This window comes from Manihot esculenta, chromosome 8 (genome assembly GCF_001659605.2).
Source record: "Manihot esculenta cultivar AM560-2 chromosome 8, M.esculenta_v8, whole genome shotgun sequence".
NCBI lineage: Eukaryota > Viridiplantae > Streptophyta > Magnoliopsida > Malpighiales > Euphorbiaceae > Manihot > Manihot esculenta.
The window spans coordinates 38,359,255-38,376,868 of record NC_035168.2 but is presented as its reverse complement, the minus strand read 5'-3'; the positions used below and the strand labels follow the sequence as shown (position 1 = coordinate 38,376,868).

The window sequence follows — 17,614 nt, the reverse complement described above, 5'->3', positions numbered from 1 at the left end:
GAGCAGGCCGGGTTAGGAATCTAGTTTATGAGATTACGACTTTGGTGGGTTATGCATGGAAAGTTTATTTCAAGCACATCTTTCGCGAGGCTAATTCTGTGGTGGATTGCTTAGCGAAATCGTCAATTGGAGGCCCTTTTGAGATGCAAATTTTGGAAACGCCTTTTATGGAGTTTCGTTACTGTTTGCAAGCTGATACTGTTGGAGTTATATGTCCTTGTGGCTTTGCTTAAGGGCTTAATACCCTCTTACTATGTAAAAAATCGTTTCGTGAATTTTCAAATTCGAAATGTCGAACGTATTTGTGATAAATTTGACATTTTACATTTTAAGTTGGTTCACACTCATTAAGATGTGAAAGAGATGACATTTAGATGAGCTAAGCTAAAGTGGAAGTTTAGCTTGAAGTTGCACTGAATGTTCACTTGAAAAATGCTAGGATCTAACGGTCTTTATTTTATTAGATAAAAAAATATTTATTATATTAATTAATTGTTAATAGTTATATTTTTTATTATCTGTAGAATAAAGAGTTTTAAATAAATATTTTGAGAAAATTACTGTCTATGATATGCATATATGAAGAAGGCGCTGTAGAATCTTGATTGGTTGGTGTCTCCATGTTTTCATGCAACAAATAAGGGCTTTTTCTACTTTTTTTTTCTTGATTGAAAGAATATTCTTTTTTTTTTTTTTTTTTCCTGTGGGATTGTGGGTTGCTTCCATAATAATTACTTAAAATTAAAAACTTGCTATTTACTAGAAAAACAGATGGATCAAGTAACCAAAAAGGGCGGTTAACTTCCCTGCAATTCTGTGGCCAAACCCAAAAAGACTTTGCTTTGAATAGAAAGTAAGATAATCCTTACACTTTAGCATTTTCCATATGACCTATCTTCTCTTACAATAACCGATTCCACTCTTTCCTTTAACTCTATCTTTCTCAACACTTTTTTTTTTTTAAAAAAAATTCTTTATTTGATCAACTGAGCAGAACAAGAGGATAAGCTTTAAGGGATCTTAAAAAGGGAATCTGGGTGGAACTCAGTTTCCTTGGACAATAATTTAAACATGTTTTATTAATTTTTTTTTCCATTAATTAAGTTCCCACAAATTATGTAAAAGCAAGCCGTGTGTCCTTGTAATACTATAGCTAATTATTTAGGACAGAAGATAAAGCTTATTGTTGAAGAAACCTAAGATGATTAATTTGTTAATAGCATATTCTGCGTGGATTAAGGGAATTATTCACGTGATTCATAGTATTCTTAATCTCAATTTTGGAAGCTACTGATTTCAGTGCAAAAATTGCATTAATCGAAATACCAACACTTTAAAATTCTAAAAAATAAAAAAAAAGAATAGAATTAAAGAGTTAAAACCCAAAAAATAAAATGCACTATTTAATATAAAAGAATAAATGTACATGAATTATATGTATATATTCATGGATATTTTTCCTTCTGTATCTGTCACTAAAAATGGAATCTGCAAGGTTTGAATATCATGAACTTAACCTATAATCTATACAAGAATATTCATGTGTGAATCCAATAACTTTTTAAAACTATAATCAAATTTACCTAGTGGAGAGAAGAAGATTGTTTCAAATCATCATCATCACATATATCTCTAAGAATTTTATAGAACAGACAGAACTGATCAGTAATCCCACAAGACCTCTAAATCTGCAATGGGGCTGACTGATGATGGGCCTTCGAGATTATCATACAATTTGTTGCTTCCGATTTCTTGCTTCGAGACCACCGATGATATCTCGGTGGTGGTGGTGTTGATGTCTGTGCTTAGTCCAGTGTCCTGTGAGAGGGTGGCCACAGATTGGTTAGATGAAAATTGCTCAACCTTGCAGTGTTTCTCCTGCACAGAAGTTTCAGTATTGGCAGCCAATGCTCGTAAAATGGTTTGTTCATTAGCACCAAAGCTAGAGCTTGGGAAGTAACCAGACATAGTTGGTGTGGTTTGGAAGGTGAAGAGAGGGCTTGAGGCTGGGATTTGAGAGTAGAAAGTGGAAGTTATTGGTGCTTCGTAGCTGGAATTTGGAAGCTGATGATGAAGATAGTTTTGATTATTGTTAATCATGGCTTTGAATTCATCGTCTTCATCGTTGAAACTGCTGGAGCCAGGCCTGTTATATTGAGGAGGATCCATGAGAGGTGGGAGTGATGAATAGTCCAAGAAATCATCACCAAAAGAGTTCACCCTTAAAAGATCCTGAATTGAAGTTTTCTTTATCCCTGTGCTCTTGTGGAAAACCCTACAGACAACCCATTCATCCTGTCCAAACAAAACCTTAAATTTAGTCTAATTTGAACCTTCATGTACACAAAAATCACCAAAAAAAAAAAATGCAAAAATGAAAGCGATACCCATGAAAGAAACTCTCCACCAACAGAAAATTAGCAAATGATTTAATTAAAGGAATTGGCATACCTTTGAAGCTTTAGGAAGATTGTAATAAGAGAATTTGCCTTCAAGTCTATATTCATGCATGACCCAATTAGTTTTCTCTCCTTTAGGAGCTCTCCCTCTGTAGAAAACAAGAGTCTTCTTCATCCCAACAAGGCAGTTTTTTCCCTTGTAAATCTCCTTGTCTTTTCCGGTGGCCTTCCAATATCCAGCCTCCGTAGCTCGGTTAGTTCTCATACCAGTTGGGTATTTTCTATCTCTCTGGCAAAAAAAGTACCATTCTTTTTCTCCCATCTTTGCTTTCTCTGTCAAAAAACAAGAATCCATCCATTTTTATCAGAATTCTGTCGAGAAACACAAATCAAGAAACCAAAGACATGGGACAAAAAAAAAAAATTCTATAAACAGACAAAGAAAGCTTACTAGGCAAATCCCATGGTTCGGATTTATTGAGATCAACTTCACCAATAGCACATGCACTGAAACAGCTGTTCATCACCTTCTCAGTAAGATAATGAGTTATGATTTCTTCATCAGTTGGATGGAAACGAAAACCAGGAGGCAGATCGATAAGATCTTCTCCTTTGTTGACCACAACAGCACCTTCCATTAATATCACAAACACCAAGCTTAAAATCCTCTACAAGAACCTAAAAATATATGCACAAAAGAAGCAAATTCAAGAAAAAAATTTATAGCAAGACAGCTGAGAGGAGGAGATTGTAAAACAGTTAAAAGAAAGTAGAGCAAAGGCAGAATATAGAGCTTAAATAGAGGAACTTGCTGAGGGAAGATCCGTGGACAACAAGTAACTCTTTTGTTGCAGTACAGAGGAAGGCTCTAATAGAGAAAGAGTTCAATAGTTGTTTTTTCTCTCTTTATTAATTATACAAATTTACTATTCAGTCCCCATAATATCTAAAAATTTATTAATTAATCATACAATTTTAAAAAATTACAAAATTTACTATTTTACTTTTATATTAATTTTAATCGTTAAATAATATACTGTTTGATTATTTTAATAAAAAAATCATTAACTGATTTCTCAATTTTATTATTTTTCATTATTTATTACATAGATATATGTTTTTTATTTGATTTTGAATTGTGGTACTTTGAGGTTGTTGTTTTCTTAGCCATATCTACCTGTTTGAAAATGAATGTGAAAAAAAAAAGAAGAAAAGAAATGGTAAATAATTGATGGTTTTCTATAGCTGTATGGTCCCCATGTGAATGTTTCCAGCCTTTCTCTCTCTCTCTTTCTCTTTCAAACACATCTATATTTTATAAATAAAGTCTTTATTATCTGCTTAAAAATACCTAATCTTTTCATAAATTGTATGCCATGTGTATATATTCCATGTTTTTAATCTATAACTTATAATATCTAACTAGTTTTCCCTGGAACCAAGTCTTAGTTCAAAGTATGCTCTTTAAAAGCTTTCAAAAGCTGCTGCCTTTTTTATTATCTTTTCTGCTGTATTTGCCTAAATTTGTCAACCGTTCTTGTTAATGGCTTGGCCTGCATGCTTCCGGGGAAGAGTCTCCCATCGAAATTACCAATTAAATTAGTAATATATAAATTTTAGTTTAATATTATTAAATAATTTAAATTAATTATTTTAAATTAAGCGAAAATGATATTAGAGCCACTTAAATTATAAAAATTATGCGAAACGAAATGAAACCACTCGAAATACAAATGAACCACAATACTTAAAAAATTTAGCGTAAGTATTTGTGAGAAAAAATCCGATCGCCAAATTACCATATTTTTTATTTTATATATTAAAATAAAGTAAAGGAAAAGGATGAAATTTGGGAAGCTATTAAATATTAGAAATCAAAAGTCAAAGAGAAAAAGAAAAAAACAAAGGAAATTTAAATGAAGTTTTAGAGGTAGCAGCTGGCTTACTAATATTATTGGAAATTCTATTTATCTATTATCATTAAGCATTATTGGAAAAATAAATAAATCTATATATCTATTTATTATTTTCAATTATTTTTCTTTGCTATAAGATTTATATTTGTTGCAGAGAATCATGATAAATTTTTGGTATGTTCTTTGTCTTGAAATTATTCTCCACATTTGAAGAAATCAACCTACCATTGCAATTATTAAAAATTAGATATTTAAGCAAATTGTACATTATCTATATTGAAATTTAAAACAAATTGCCACATTATTATTTTTTTTTCCTCTTTTGAATATCCTCTATTAAAATTTAATAAGGTGTTCAGTGTCATCTTCTTGGACAATTGCATATATATTTTTTTTGTAATTATTTTTTTTAAAATGAAAATTAGAGATGGAGGAGGAGAATATGAGTCTACTCAAATGCACTTACCATCAAACTAATGAAAATTATCTTTAAAATTAATTTAAAATATGTAAATAGTAATTAATATTTAGTAGGTTGAATTTAAAAATTGAATTAAATTAAATAAATTAAAAATTAAAAATTGAAATTTTAGTGTTTATAAAAGTTAAACTAAATTAATTTAAGGTAGAAACTTATTTGAATTAAATTATTTTGATTTGATTTGATTTTATAGGTTAGACTGTTTAATTAATTTTTTAATTATTTTTTACACTTTATTTTAATATTTTAAAATTTAATTAAAGTATTTTAACTTAGGTCTAATTAATTTTTGTATATTATAAAAAAATATTATTATTATTAATCGATTCGATTTTAACTTTTTTCTTATTAAAATAAATCGAACTAAAATAATTAAAATTTTAAAAATAAAAATTAAATTTAATTAAAAAATAAAAAATTAAATTAAAATTTTAAATTAATTTAATTCGCTTATTATTTTTAATTTAAAAAATATTAATCACCTATATATATATATATATATATATATATATATATATATATATATATATATATATATATATATATATAATGGTTAATCAAATAATTTGGGGAGCAAGAGGAAATGTCTTGGCCCCTCTCACCACCAATAATAAATAAAATTAGTCAACTGAATTATAAATGAAATATTGAACAAAAACTAAATATTTAATTCAAAAATTGTTCACATTAAAAACAAACAAATTAAGAATCCATCCCATCATACATCTAAGCTAATCAAAATCATGAATATCTAAGCTATTTTATTTTTTATTTTTAATTTTTTTTTGTGTCAAAAATTCTTAATTATATACTAATCCATATATTAATTCTGATCCCCAATTAATTATTTGACTATTTCCAGGAGTCAGAGGTTCTTGATTATCAATCAGCAGGTCACAGGAATTTTCCTGTGAGCAAGTCCTTACCTAATAATTTTGAAATCTAAATTACAATTAATATTGAATTAACAAAAATTAATAGCAAAATTCTTGACTAAAAATTTGCAGCCACTGGCTCAGCCGAGAGCCGCAAATGTGTGTACACGATGGGCATGTGCACCGGCAATTTTGAGTCAAAACCCACGGTTTTGATTTGTGAAACTAAACAATTTGAATCGGATCACTGGATTTATTTGAATTTAATTCCAATTTAAATTAATTTAAAGGTTTGAAATAAAAGTAAAATTTTAATTAGTTTGGTTTTAATTTGATTTAAAAGGAAGAAAAATACTTTTAATTTAAGTTTTAAAATTTGATTTAATTAAATCGATTTTCAATTTAAATCAAACCAGATTTGGTTTTATATGCTTCCAAATCAACGGCAATAGTAAACATCTGCGTGCCGACTAGGAGAAAAATCAGGATTTGAGTCCAATTTTCGTATAAAAATTTAATACAACTTATTGTCTCTTTCTTTTTCTTATTTTCTTCATTTTAAAAAATTTGGTCATATAATTGGAAATAATAATTGATCTTAATTCTTTACATTTGGTCATCTTTATTGAAAAAATTGGATATCATTTAATTTTAAATTTATTTAATTTTCCCTAACTTAATTCCATTGGATCAAATTCTATTTAATGCATATAAGTTGATTATGAAAATTAAAAAAAAAAGTATAATTTAAAATTACAAGACAAATAAACCCTTGAAGCTTTTGTTTTTCTTTACAATCTTGTAATTGAATTTTAAAAATCTAATAATTGATTTAATATGTGAACATGTATTATATTAATCAAGTGGAGTTTTCATAATAGGAAAGGATTATGGTTATGATTAGGTGTGGGGGCCAACCAGATTCAAGTCATGTGTTGACCTTCTTTAGCTGAGTTGGATCTTACTTTTCACTCTCTATCTGCCTACATCATATGCTTTGCGTTCACATTTTGCCATCTCATCACCTATTTTGTCTTACATTTCTGCTATCTTTCAAAAAAACGAAAAAAAAAAAAAAAAAACTCCCGGCCTTAATTTCCCTTGTTCTGAAATATATTTTTTAAAAAATATTTTTCATAAATAAATGAAGTAAATTTTAAATTGTATTTATAGAAAATAATTTGTAGTAGAAAATATTTTTAATAAAATTTTTAAACTTAGATATAAAAAATTTATTATCTAGAATTAAATTCAAAATTTTTAATCATTAGATCTAATTAAATTAAAATTAAGAAGAATTTCAAATTTATTTTGTGAAAAAGTATTTTACAAGAATTTTTCACTTTGTGATTTTGAGACATTTATAAAAATTAATAAATAATTTTTTTAATTAAAGAATTATTTAAAATAATTTTGACGATCACATTTATATCACTGAATCATTAAATAAATTTTAAATATTTTTATATAGAAATTCATTTTGTGTGGAAGATTTAATATTTATTTTGCCAAGCAAACGAAAAGCATGGAATGAAATCCGGTAAATAAAATAATTAAATATTAAAGACAAACCCAAAAATTTGAAAAAGTAAAATAACGCGTGGACCCTACAAGAGAAGAGAAGAGAAGAGAAGGCTTGAGAAAGTGTTAATCTTATGTGACTTGAAACTGTTGACTTTTTAGGCTCAAACGAAACTCTAAAGCAAAGAAGCCACAGCATTGGCTGACGATTGGTGACGTTTTTTATACCTCACATCTATCTCTTTCATGGCAACTTGTTGTTGGTCCACATATTGCATCACTCCGTGCGTGCATTGTACATTATTATAACCCAGAGCTTTATATATTTACTTTCTATTAAATTTTTAAATTTTCATTTTAAAAAATAATAATTCAATTTGAGAGAGATGATGGCTATTGATAGTAACGATTAATGTTAACAAAAATAAATATTTATTTTTAATATGAATCAATAAATATTGATATTCTAAAATCTAAAAAACGAGTTTACAGTTCTGTAGGAAAATGTTTATTTTTTTTAACTTTTTTTCGTCAGTGTGACATTTAATTGTTTTTTTTATTATAATACTATCTGTTCTTATCAATTAAGTTCGTATATACGAATATGTCATTACTCCTCTTTATACTAGCCGATCATTTAATTCTTTCGGCGCACATACAAATAGGGCTATGAAGTGGCTGAACCGATTATTTTCCCTCACGTTACATCACTGAAATATAGATTATTTTCCGCTGGATCTAGTCTCGCGATCGACCCGGTGTACCTTGCGTGTCCGAATCAAGACATGTGATGTTGGATCAGTCAGCTAAAATAGAGTTTTATAGATTTTGGATCAGCATTATTCTTTTGAATCCGATCTCGTCCAAAATAGATAAAACCCAACCATCATCTAATATAATAACAAAAGATTAAAACTGATCCTCAATTATTGGTACTTTTCCATGAAGGATAAATTTATTGAAGATGAAAATCTAATAAATATATTTTGATCCAAAAGACTTAACTTGAAGTTTTATCCAAACATTAATTTAGTTTATTTTGATGTTATCAAGTGGTCCTATTATTAGTACCCTTCCCCTAATATCAGCCATTTTTTTAAAAAAAATAATTTCATTTGTAGATTTGGGAAGCAATCCACTTTTCACACAACAACAATAGGGCTATCTCTCTAGAATATTTAATTCGTTCCATTAAAAATATCTCATTTAATTTTAAAATTTCAAATTTATTTTCATTTTTTTTGAACGTTAAGTTTGAATAAAGATACTCGGAATTATTCTTTAGAGAGAGAGAAAAAAAAAAATAGGAGAAGAAGATTATGCTACTGTTTCATGGGTTGAGACAACTTAAGCCAGCATCAAGATTTGAGACAAAGCAGAGAAGATAGCCACGTGGTTCTCACATGCCCATGGAAAAAGATTAAAGACACAATATGATCTAATCATTAAATAATTAATTAGTGATTAAAAAATAGGGTTTTAACTTTGTACTAATGAGGAAAAGTCAAAATTATTGACTTTTTCTTTAAGGGTTGGTGGGGTTTTCAAGTGGACCCTTTCTGCCCTAATTAACTCCCAATATAAAAAAATAAAAAAGAAATAAAAATAATGAGAATATCCATTGAAAGGGCTACACACAACTGCCATTGTCATCCCACCTCATTAACGGATTAGCAAGAAGAAAGAAAGCAACAGAAATGGGTTTCTCACACGTGTCCCTCTCTGACCATTGCTAATGGAACAATAAATTAAGGTTTTTTTGTTTTTCTTAAGATCTACAAACTAATTACTTGTAATTGTGATTATATTATTTAATTTTGATACTCAAAAGATATTCAATAAGGATTTTAGGTCTCTTTATAGGTTGATAGCGTAAAAAGATAATGGTGAATCTTGACTCATTAGAATAACTTGTTAAAACTTTTATTATTTTTATTTATTAATTAATATTTTATAATTTATATGCTCAAAGTAAATAAAAATCACTTTGAATGAATTTTCATAACCATTTTTAATATTAATTTAAAAATTATGCAAAAATATTTTTTCAAGAAAAGGGAAAACCCTTAACCCGTGGCAAGTGGGGTCCCTGAAGGCATAATCATTGAGTAAAACTAAGCTTTTAGTACATAATGTCCATTTATATCTTGAATAAAAAAGAATCCTAGATCTAATTCCTCAATGTATGCTTTTAAAAGCTAGATTAACAAGAACCAAATCTCCACGTTTCTTGAAATGCATGATAACCGTTCAAGGGAGACATGAACAGTTAAATAAATTCTTTAATGGATCTGAGAGTCAGAGCGAAGAAATGACTTGGGTCTTGTTTGGTTGGGTAATTCACCCTCAGAAAGCAGGCCATTTGAACCAAATCAAGCCTCAAGTAAGAGGGAAGAACATGAGAAAAGCAGAGCACCAGTGGTGCTACATGATAAACAGATATATATTAAGTTCACAAGAACTCTGCAGCATATGTTTACAATACTAATAGCTTATACATGAGATTTGATTACAAATCATACACATCAACAATCTATATAGCAGAAATGATAGTAGTAACATATTGGCCACAAGTAGATATTTTTATAGAACAGAAGAACAAGCACCACTTTCAAAATATAAGATAAACAGCATTCCTGATTCCTCCCAAGTAAAACTTCAGCGAATGCTACATAGCTGCAATAAATTGCAACACTAGCATATACTACATATTCCTGCATTAATTAAACGAAAGGAAGATATAAGCAAAGGTAGGTAGATCTATAAAAGATTGAGCTCTTATGAGCTTCAGCTCTAGCCATTGATTTTCATTTTTTTTTTTAAAAAAAAGGCCAGCTGTTCACAATCACTTAAAGTGTCATTTCACCAACAGTTGCTCATTTGTTGGACTAACTCCCTTAAATTACATGCATCTCCAACTTCTTCTTTTATGACACAGGAGAGCACCAAAATAAATATGTAAATATTTCAAAAAGATCAAAACTGAAGATTCAGAAACCTCAACTTGAGCTTCAATGCATGTCAGTTTAGAAACTTACAGTGTGGGGTGATCCTCCATCTCTGGTTATCTCCCTTGTTCCACTGCCAGAGCACAATAGTAGTACCATCATGGACACCGCCAGATCTTTTATCACCATGGAAAGCATCCACATTCAGGTGAATGTTGTTAACCATCCTCACAGCTCTGTAACCATCACCTAAATCTTTGCTCTCCGTCCACAGAATAGACTCATCAAGAACAGTTGGATTATATGGTATCAGTTGAACCTGAAGACACATTCTTGTGGGATAAGTTAAATTTGTCTACATGGTACCAAGTCTTACAGGAAAAGGTAAGGATAAGCAAATCATGGGGGCTCCCTTATGGCTGTAAAAAAGATCTCCCCAATATTATTCAACTTTGTTCCAAAAGTTGAGGGAAAACCTTTTTTTCCATGCAGAGTCTATAGAATGTCCAACGAAAAGTAAATTTTTTTGAACAATAATACTTAAGTGGAGGAGCCATTGATGCTGACTTAGAAATTCAGTGTTAGATCTGAGCATGTGATTGCCTGATGGCATAGGAGGAAATAAAAGTGGGTCCGATAGGAGGTCGCCTATCAGCAGCAACAAATTGTGTTAATCAGAAGAGCAAAGTTTAATACTAAGTTATTTATGAATCATCTCTCTCTCCAGATAGATTTGTCAAGATTTTTTTCTGTGTCTTCTCAGCAAGAATTTTATTCCTTTTTCTAATTTTAAAAAATAAAAATCCTCTTGACCTCTGTGCTTCAATAGAAGAGGCTTCACAGAGCTTTCCTTGCTTGAGTTGAAACCAATTACACTAGTTATGAATATAACTTAAGTCATCTGACAAAAGAGGAGAGATAGCCCCCCGTGAAAGAAAACCTGGAATTTCAAGTGTGTGAGACACTAAGAGAGGATGATCTTCATGTGGTAGATTACTTCTAATGTTACATTGGGGTAATTTTACCTCACATGAACAACACACATATTCATGGTGTGTGAAACTGTGTAAGTTTGTATGTGACTTAGCTCCTTATCACATAGGGGTGAACCATTTCTTGTTACAAAACTTCTGCTGGACCAATATTGGGCTCAATTTTAGATTGTGGTAGGAGTCCAAAAAGCTACTTTTTGAAAAAAAAACCTCCATTTTAGATGATGTTAAGAAAACAATGAAAAAAATATTCAATTACTTTTGAGTTCTTATGACTAAAAAATATCAAATTTAACTCCAAATCATTTTTAATATCCTTTAGCTAACATATTTAAGGAAGTGTTTCCCTCGACTGCATTTTCAATAACAATGTTTTCCTCAACCGCACTTTCAATAACAATGCTAAACAGACCCTTAGATTAAATAAGGAAGAGCAGTATCACTAGTCAGCCACATGTTCTGCAATTGTTACTCAACTATGAACAAAGTGCCTCAGCAACTTGCTTCAATTGTTGAATAAAAATGGGCATGTAAGGAGAGCATGGAACGCTTTCTAAAACAGAAGTACGGGTAGAAAATAACAGACCCAGCCAAGATATTTATCATACCTAGATACCTCCTCAATGAACCCTCACTAAAATACTCTTCCATTCACGGGAACCTACTCCGTTTGGAGGCCACATTTTCTTTCTCCATGCATGGCCCAATGAAAGACAAGAGGCTATAATGCCTACAAGTGGTTAATTATATGACAGTAACAAAGAGATGGGATAGACCTTATTTTTTCAAGGAGAGTTTTATGAAGACAACAATCTGGTCTGAGGACATAGAGATTCTAGAGTAGTGTCAAGAATTCTGAAAGCAACTCCAGCATAGAGACTTCTGTTTTCTTGTTAAAGTTTGCATTGATCTTCATGTTATACATGCATGTCATTAATGAGAAAATTAACAAATGATGAAAGCTTATGATATCAAATCTCCCTACAGACATGCCTTCAAAGAATAAATACTCGGAACATCCACAAGCAAACAAAATCATAAACTCCCTGGCATTCCAAGTTAACTCCATTTCTTGTCATCTACTATATTAGAGTGTCAAATTTTTCCTGATCAAAATCCACTTAAATAATGGTATGACATTGACACGGATCCTTTTTCTTCCCCAAAAAGTGTACTGGCTATTTTAGGATATAATATTAAACCATTCATATCATAACATATCTTCCAATTCTAATAAACAGGGGAAAAAGTAATGCAAATGTTAAACACATTAACAAGTCTGCAAAAGATGTAACATGAAACTGCAATGTTAAAAAATTAAAAAGCCCAAGAAGCCAATGATCTCAGAGATATCTTACAGGGTGAGTGGCTCCAATGGAATGCTTCATGGCCTCACCAGTGGCTTTATTAACCAAAGCAAAACAGGGACAGCCTTCCTCATCCTTTACTCTTGTGCTATACTTCTCATCCTTGTACCAGTTCTACAAAAACAGCCAACATCAACTACAAATACAAGAAAAAAACAACCAACTCTGGGGAAAAAAGAAGAATACAATAGACAGATCAAATCAATTAATCAGAAATGATTAGCAAATAAAAGGATCCATATGATTATAAAATCTAATGAAGTCCCAATATATGGTTTGTTTCTGTGCTGATTGAGTTTTGAACTACAGAAACAGAGATCTTATAAGATAATCATAAGAAAACAACAAAAAGGAGCAAATTGCTAAAGCCCAAAAGAGGAAAATAGAAACAACAAGCTAATAAAAATAACTGAAAGTTCAAACTGAGATCACTATTGAAATTTTCATACTTGGAACTGGTCAGCTGGATCCGATGGTGCTAGAATCACTTTCCCATCTCTGATAGTGAGCAGAAAATTAGGCTCAGCCTTGCAATAAACCTTATAGGAAGGTTTATTAGATAAGTCAAAACCAGAACCAGAGCCAGACTGGTGAATGTGGTGGTGAATGAAAGATGGCAAATGGGGCCTAAAAGAATGAGGGGATTCATCCTCAGTTTTTTCATGAGAAACATGGATAACTTGAGTCGGTGGTGGATAATCATAAGAGGAGTGCTGTCCTTGGTTGTGAGATGAGTGATAAGCATGGGTTACTTGAGCTGGTGGTGCAGGTGCAAACTCATTAAATTGAAAATCAGGTCTCGGTGGTGGTGATGGGTGGTATTCAGTTCCTTCGTAGTATAAGGGGGGGCGTGGCGGTGGTGGTGATTGAAATTCACTTGCTCTAATGTATGGTGGTGGGGGAGCAGTGCCCGGTGGTGGGTAGTACTCCGATCTCTCTTCTTCATCATCGTTTCTCCGGTGGTGGTGGTGGTGGCCGCCGAAGGGAAATTCCATGGCGATTGACTTCTGGTGTGGAATACTAGGAGGGAGTGGAGAATAGCGTTTGATCAGATCACTGAACTTGGTGTAGTGTGAACAGAGCGCAGTTTCTCACCAGATAATGGTGTCGTTTTGTATGTATTTCTCTGAGTTTTAGATTAAAAAATAATGATAATCTGTATATTTTTTAGATTAAAATAAATTTATTAGAATTGGTAAGACATGATCATCCTTCCTTTCTACAGAAATTTAAATATGGAAACCAAACCATTTTATTAATTTGTGCACACCAACGATGAATCTGGACTTTTAAGTTTTCCAATTTTTTCAGTTAGAAAAACTTTTTCATCCAATTTAGATTTGTTTTTCTCATATTACACCCATCATATTCGTTTTAAATTTCACTAAATTAATTAAGTGAAATAAATAAAAATATTTATTATTTTTTAACACTAAAAAATAATGTATAAAAATAATAATTTAGATAATGAGGTAATTACTCATCTTAAACATTTATATGGAAGAAAAATTTGAATAGAAAACTTAAAGATTTAGAAGTAAAATTTGTAAATTCTAAAATAATAGAGAAAGGGAAAAATGGGTGAGGGGGCTGCTGGGAAAAAAATTAGGAGGGGGTGAGTTTTTGTTTATTTAAGTTGTATTAGTTGGAACTGTTGTAGGCTTGGCAACCCACGAGCAGTTCAGGTCCTGAAAGAGATGGTTAGAGTTAAGAGGCCAAATTTTCTTTTCTTAATTGAAACTTTATGTTGTTTTACTCGGGTGAATGAAATAAAAGACTTGTTGGTTTATGATGGTTTCTTCAGTGTGGATTGCTTGGGTCGTAGTGGGGTCTGGCTTTACTGTGGAGATCGGTTTCTTCTATTACTCTTCTTAGCTCATCGCAACACCATATTGACACCGAAATTTTTATTGAAGGGGTTGGTAATTGGCGCTTGACAGGCTATTATGGAGAGGCTGATCGGAACTTTCGTCATTTATCTTGGCAACGGTTGCGTATGCTGGCATCTCATCATGAAGCACCCTGGGTGTGTTTAGGCAATTTCAATGATATTCTATCGCCTTCTGAAAAGCGAGGTGGTCGTCCTCAACCTTCACGTTTGATCAATGGCTTTCGGGATGCACTTTGTGATTATGGTCTTATTGAATTCCCCATGACGGGATATCCTTTTACATGGGAGCATGGAAGAAATAGTGATGGTTGGGTGGAATCTAGGTTGGACCATGTTTTTACTAATGTTCAGTGGCGTACCAGGTTTTCTAATTCTACTGCTGAAGTGTTGGGTTTCTCTACTTCGGACCATTTGCCTATTCTTCTTGCTGTCAAATGCTTTGTGGATCAGCACCATACTCATCGTTTCCGGTTTGAGAATACGTGGCTCTGTGAGGCAGGTTGTCGGACCCTAATTTCGAATATTTGGCAGCTCTCTTCAGATATGGATGTTGAGGGTAAGCTTGTGGTCTTTCGTACTGTTTTGAAATCGTGGGGCACGAATCTTAGACTTCTGCATAAAGCTGAGATGGACGAGAGTCTTGCTATTATGGCCCGTCTACGCGGCTCTTGTCTACAGGTGCATATGGATGAGTTTTTACGAGCCAAATCCCATTTCTTTCATCTTTTAAATCTCCGTGAGATCTTTTGGAAGCAACGTGCCAAGCAATTTTGGCTTAAAGAGGGTGATGCTAATACTCGATTTTTCCACAGTGCTACTTCTGCTCGGAAACAGAAAAATACAATTGTTAAACTGCTGGATGACTCGAACGTGTGGCATGATAAGAATTCGGGTCTGGAGGAGGTGATGTCTGGATATTTTACGTCTCTCTTTACTTCTCATGATTGTAATTCTGAACCAGTTTTGCAGTGTGTTCCGTTATTGGTGTCACATGATCAGAATGCATCTCTTTTAGCTCCTTACAGTTGTGACGAGGTAAAATCTGCAGCTTTTTCTATGAAAATTGATAAATCTCCTGGGTTAGATAGTTTCAATCCTGGTTTTTTTCAGCATTATTGGGATATTATTGGTGGGGATATGTCTCGTTTTTGTATTGATTGCTTGCATTTAGGGTCTCTCCCTTCGAAATTGAATGAGACTGCTTTAGTTTTGATACCTAAGAAGGGTGTCCCTGAGCGAATGAGTGATTTGCGTCCTATTGCCCTCTGTAACGTGGTTTATAAGATCATGACTAAGATGATAGTTAACCGGCTTAAGTCCATCTTGCCATCTATTGTCTCGGAAAGCCAGAGCGCTTTTATTTCTGGGTGCAGCATTCAGGACAATATAATCTTAGCTTTTGAGGCTATGCATGGATTTAATATGTTTTATCGAAAGAAAGAATTATCTGGGGCCCTTAAAATGGACATCAGCAAAGCCTATGATAGACTGGAGTGGGATTTCATTCGTTCTGTATGTATGTTTCCTTTATTGATGATGTCTATGAGAAAACCAGGCTTAACACTATGAGTTGATAGACCAGATATAGTGCATGCACAGGTTAAGCCCTGGAGGAAAGACAAGTTTTACTGGTTTAACAGAAAATGTATGCTCATGTATGGGATTTCACAGGTACACAGATAGTATAGCAGGCTTACTACGGGTCCCGGCGACCTTAAGTCGATCTGGATCCTAGTGCCGGTAGCAGTTCGGTTTTCGGGCTGTTACAGATATGCTCATCCATATGGGGTTTGCGCAGCGATGGGTTGCTTTGGTGTTTTCTTGTATCTCCACTGTTCGTTATTGGATTCTGCATGATGGCAGGGAAATCGGCCCTATCTTACCAACGAGGGGACTGAGGCAAGGAGATCCCTTGTCGCCTAATTTATTCATTCTTTGTGCTGAGGGGCTATCCTGCCTTCTGCAAGACAGTATAAACCATGGCAGTCTTCATGGGTTCAGGATATTACGGGGTGGCCCGCAGATCTCCCACCTTTTTTTCGCGGATGATAGCTTGATTTTCTTCAGAGTAAATGTTCAAGAGGCGTTGGAGCTCAAGCGTATTCTTCGCATCTATGAGAACGCATCTGGACAATTGGTTAAATTTCAAAAATCATCTATTTCTTTCAGCAAGTATACTCCTGTGGCTCTTTGGGATTCTATCTGTTCAGTGCTTCAGGTTGAGGAGAAGCCGGATTTGGATAATTATTTGGGACTCCCTTCTCATGTTGGTAGTAACAAGAGGGAAGTGTTCAGTTTTGTTAAGGATCGTTTGTGGAAGCGGTTGAATTCATGGAAGCATCGTGCGCTGTCCCTAGCAGATAAAGAGGTCCTCTTGAAAACAGTCCTCCAAGCTTTGCCAAACTATGTTATGAGTTTATTTTTACTGCCTCGAACTTTATGTGCTGATTTGCAGTGTATGATGACCCGGTATTGGTGGAGTAAGGGTGCTGATCAAAATCGTGGTATTCACTGGCTGGGTTGGCATAGAATGGCGAAGCACAGACTGGACGGCGGGTTAGGGTTTAAATCGCTCCATGAGTTTAACTTAGCCATGCTTGGTAAGCAGGGTTGGAACATTATTACCAGGCCTCATTCTTTAGTGGCTCGCGTTCTTAAGGCTCATTATTTTCCGACAACGTCTTTTTTTAAAGCTTCTTTGGGCCACAATCCTAGCTTTTTGTGGCGTGGTATATGGGCAACTCGAAGTCTGGTTAAAGCTGGTGCTTATTGGAGAATTGGGAATGGCAGGTCAGTTTCTACTTGGTCTCACCCTTGGTTGAAAGAGGCGCTCGACTCATTGGTTTCTACACCCCTCCTCCAAACTGTACTCTTTCTGTTGTTGCAGATCTTATGATCGGCCATAGATAGAATGAGAGTTTAATAGCTCAGTTGTTCAATAACAGAGATAGGAGTTGTATTTTGAACATCCCTCTAAGTCTTTCTTCGCGCCCAGATGCGTGGTGCTGGAAGTTTGCGTCTAAGGGTCACTATTCTGTCAAGAGTGCTTACAGATTTCTGGTTGCTGGGTTTCGACATAGGGAAGATAGTGAGATATGGAGTCATTTTTGAAAGACGAATGTGCCTCCTAAAGTGCTTAATTTCTACTGGCGTGCTTTAGTTAATGTTGTTCCTTGCCTCTCTTTGCTTCAGTCCAGGAGAGTTCCGGTTGATTCGATGTGTCC

General features: G+C 33.1%; 2 protein-coding genes across 2 annotated transcripts; both read right to left on the bottom strand.

Annotated features, from left to right (window-relative positions):
• Positions 1–1,375: 1,375 nt before the first annotated feature.
• Positions 1,376–3,241, bottom strand: LOC110621028 (NAC domain-containing protein 87). The gene is made up of 3 exons (XM_021765037.2): positions 2,851–3,241; positions 2,452–2,732; positions 1,376–2,295 (listed from the first exon to the last, which is right to left on the bottom strand). The coding sequence occupies exons 1-3, from the start codon at positions 3,035–3,037 to the stop codon at positions 1,663–1,665; spliced, it is 1,101 nt and encodes a 366-aa protein (XP_021620729.1). The 5' UTR covers positions 3,038–3,241; the 3' UTR covers positions 1,376–1,662.
• Positions 3,242–9,591: 6,350 nt separating this feature from the next.
• On the bottom strand, positions 9,592–13,600 carry LOC110621029 (ricin B-like lectin R40G3). The gene is made up of 4 exons (XM_021765039.2): positions 12,949–13,600; positions 12,491–12,613; positions 10,231–10,459; positions 9,592–9,906 (listed from the first exon to the last, which is right to left on the bottom strand). Coding segments are annotated over exons 1-4 (900 nt in total). The 5' UTR covers positions 13,495–13,600; the 3' UTR covers positions 9,592–9,904.
• Between the last annotated feature and the right edge of the window lie 4,014 nt (positions 13,601–17,614).

Coding starts and splice junctions, on each gene's coding strand:
- LOC110621028 (XM_021765037.2), bottom strand. CDS start 3,037: ATGGAAGGTGCTGTTGTGGTCAACAAAGGAGAAGATCTTATCGATCTG. Junction 2,733..2,850: donor CGAACCATGGGATTTGCCTA/GTAAGCTTTCTT, acceptor GTTTTTTGACAG/AGAAAGCAAAGATGGGAGAA. Junction 2,296..2,451: donor ATCTTCCTAAAGCTTCAAAG/GTATGCCAATTC, acceptor TTGTTTGGACAG/GATGAATGGGTTGTCTGTAG.
- LOC110621029 (XM_021765039.2), bottom strand. CDS start 13,494: ATGGAATTTCCCTTCGGCGGCCACCACCACCACCACCGGAGAAACGAT. Junction 12,614..12,948: donor ATCCAGCTGACCAGTTCCAA/GTATGAAAATTT, acceptor CTGTTTTTGTAG/AACTGGTACAAGGATGAGAA. Junction 10,460..12,490: donor CCATTGGAGCCACTCACCCT/GTAAGATATCTC, acceptor ATGTGTCTTCAG/GTTCAACTGATACCATATAA.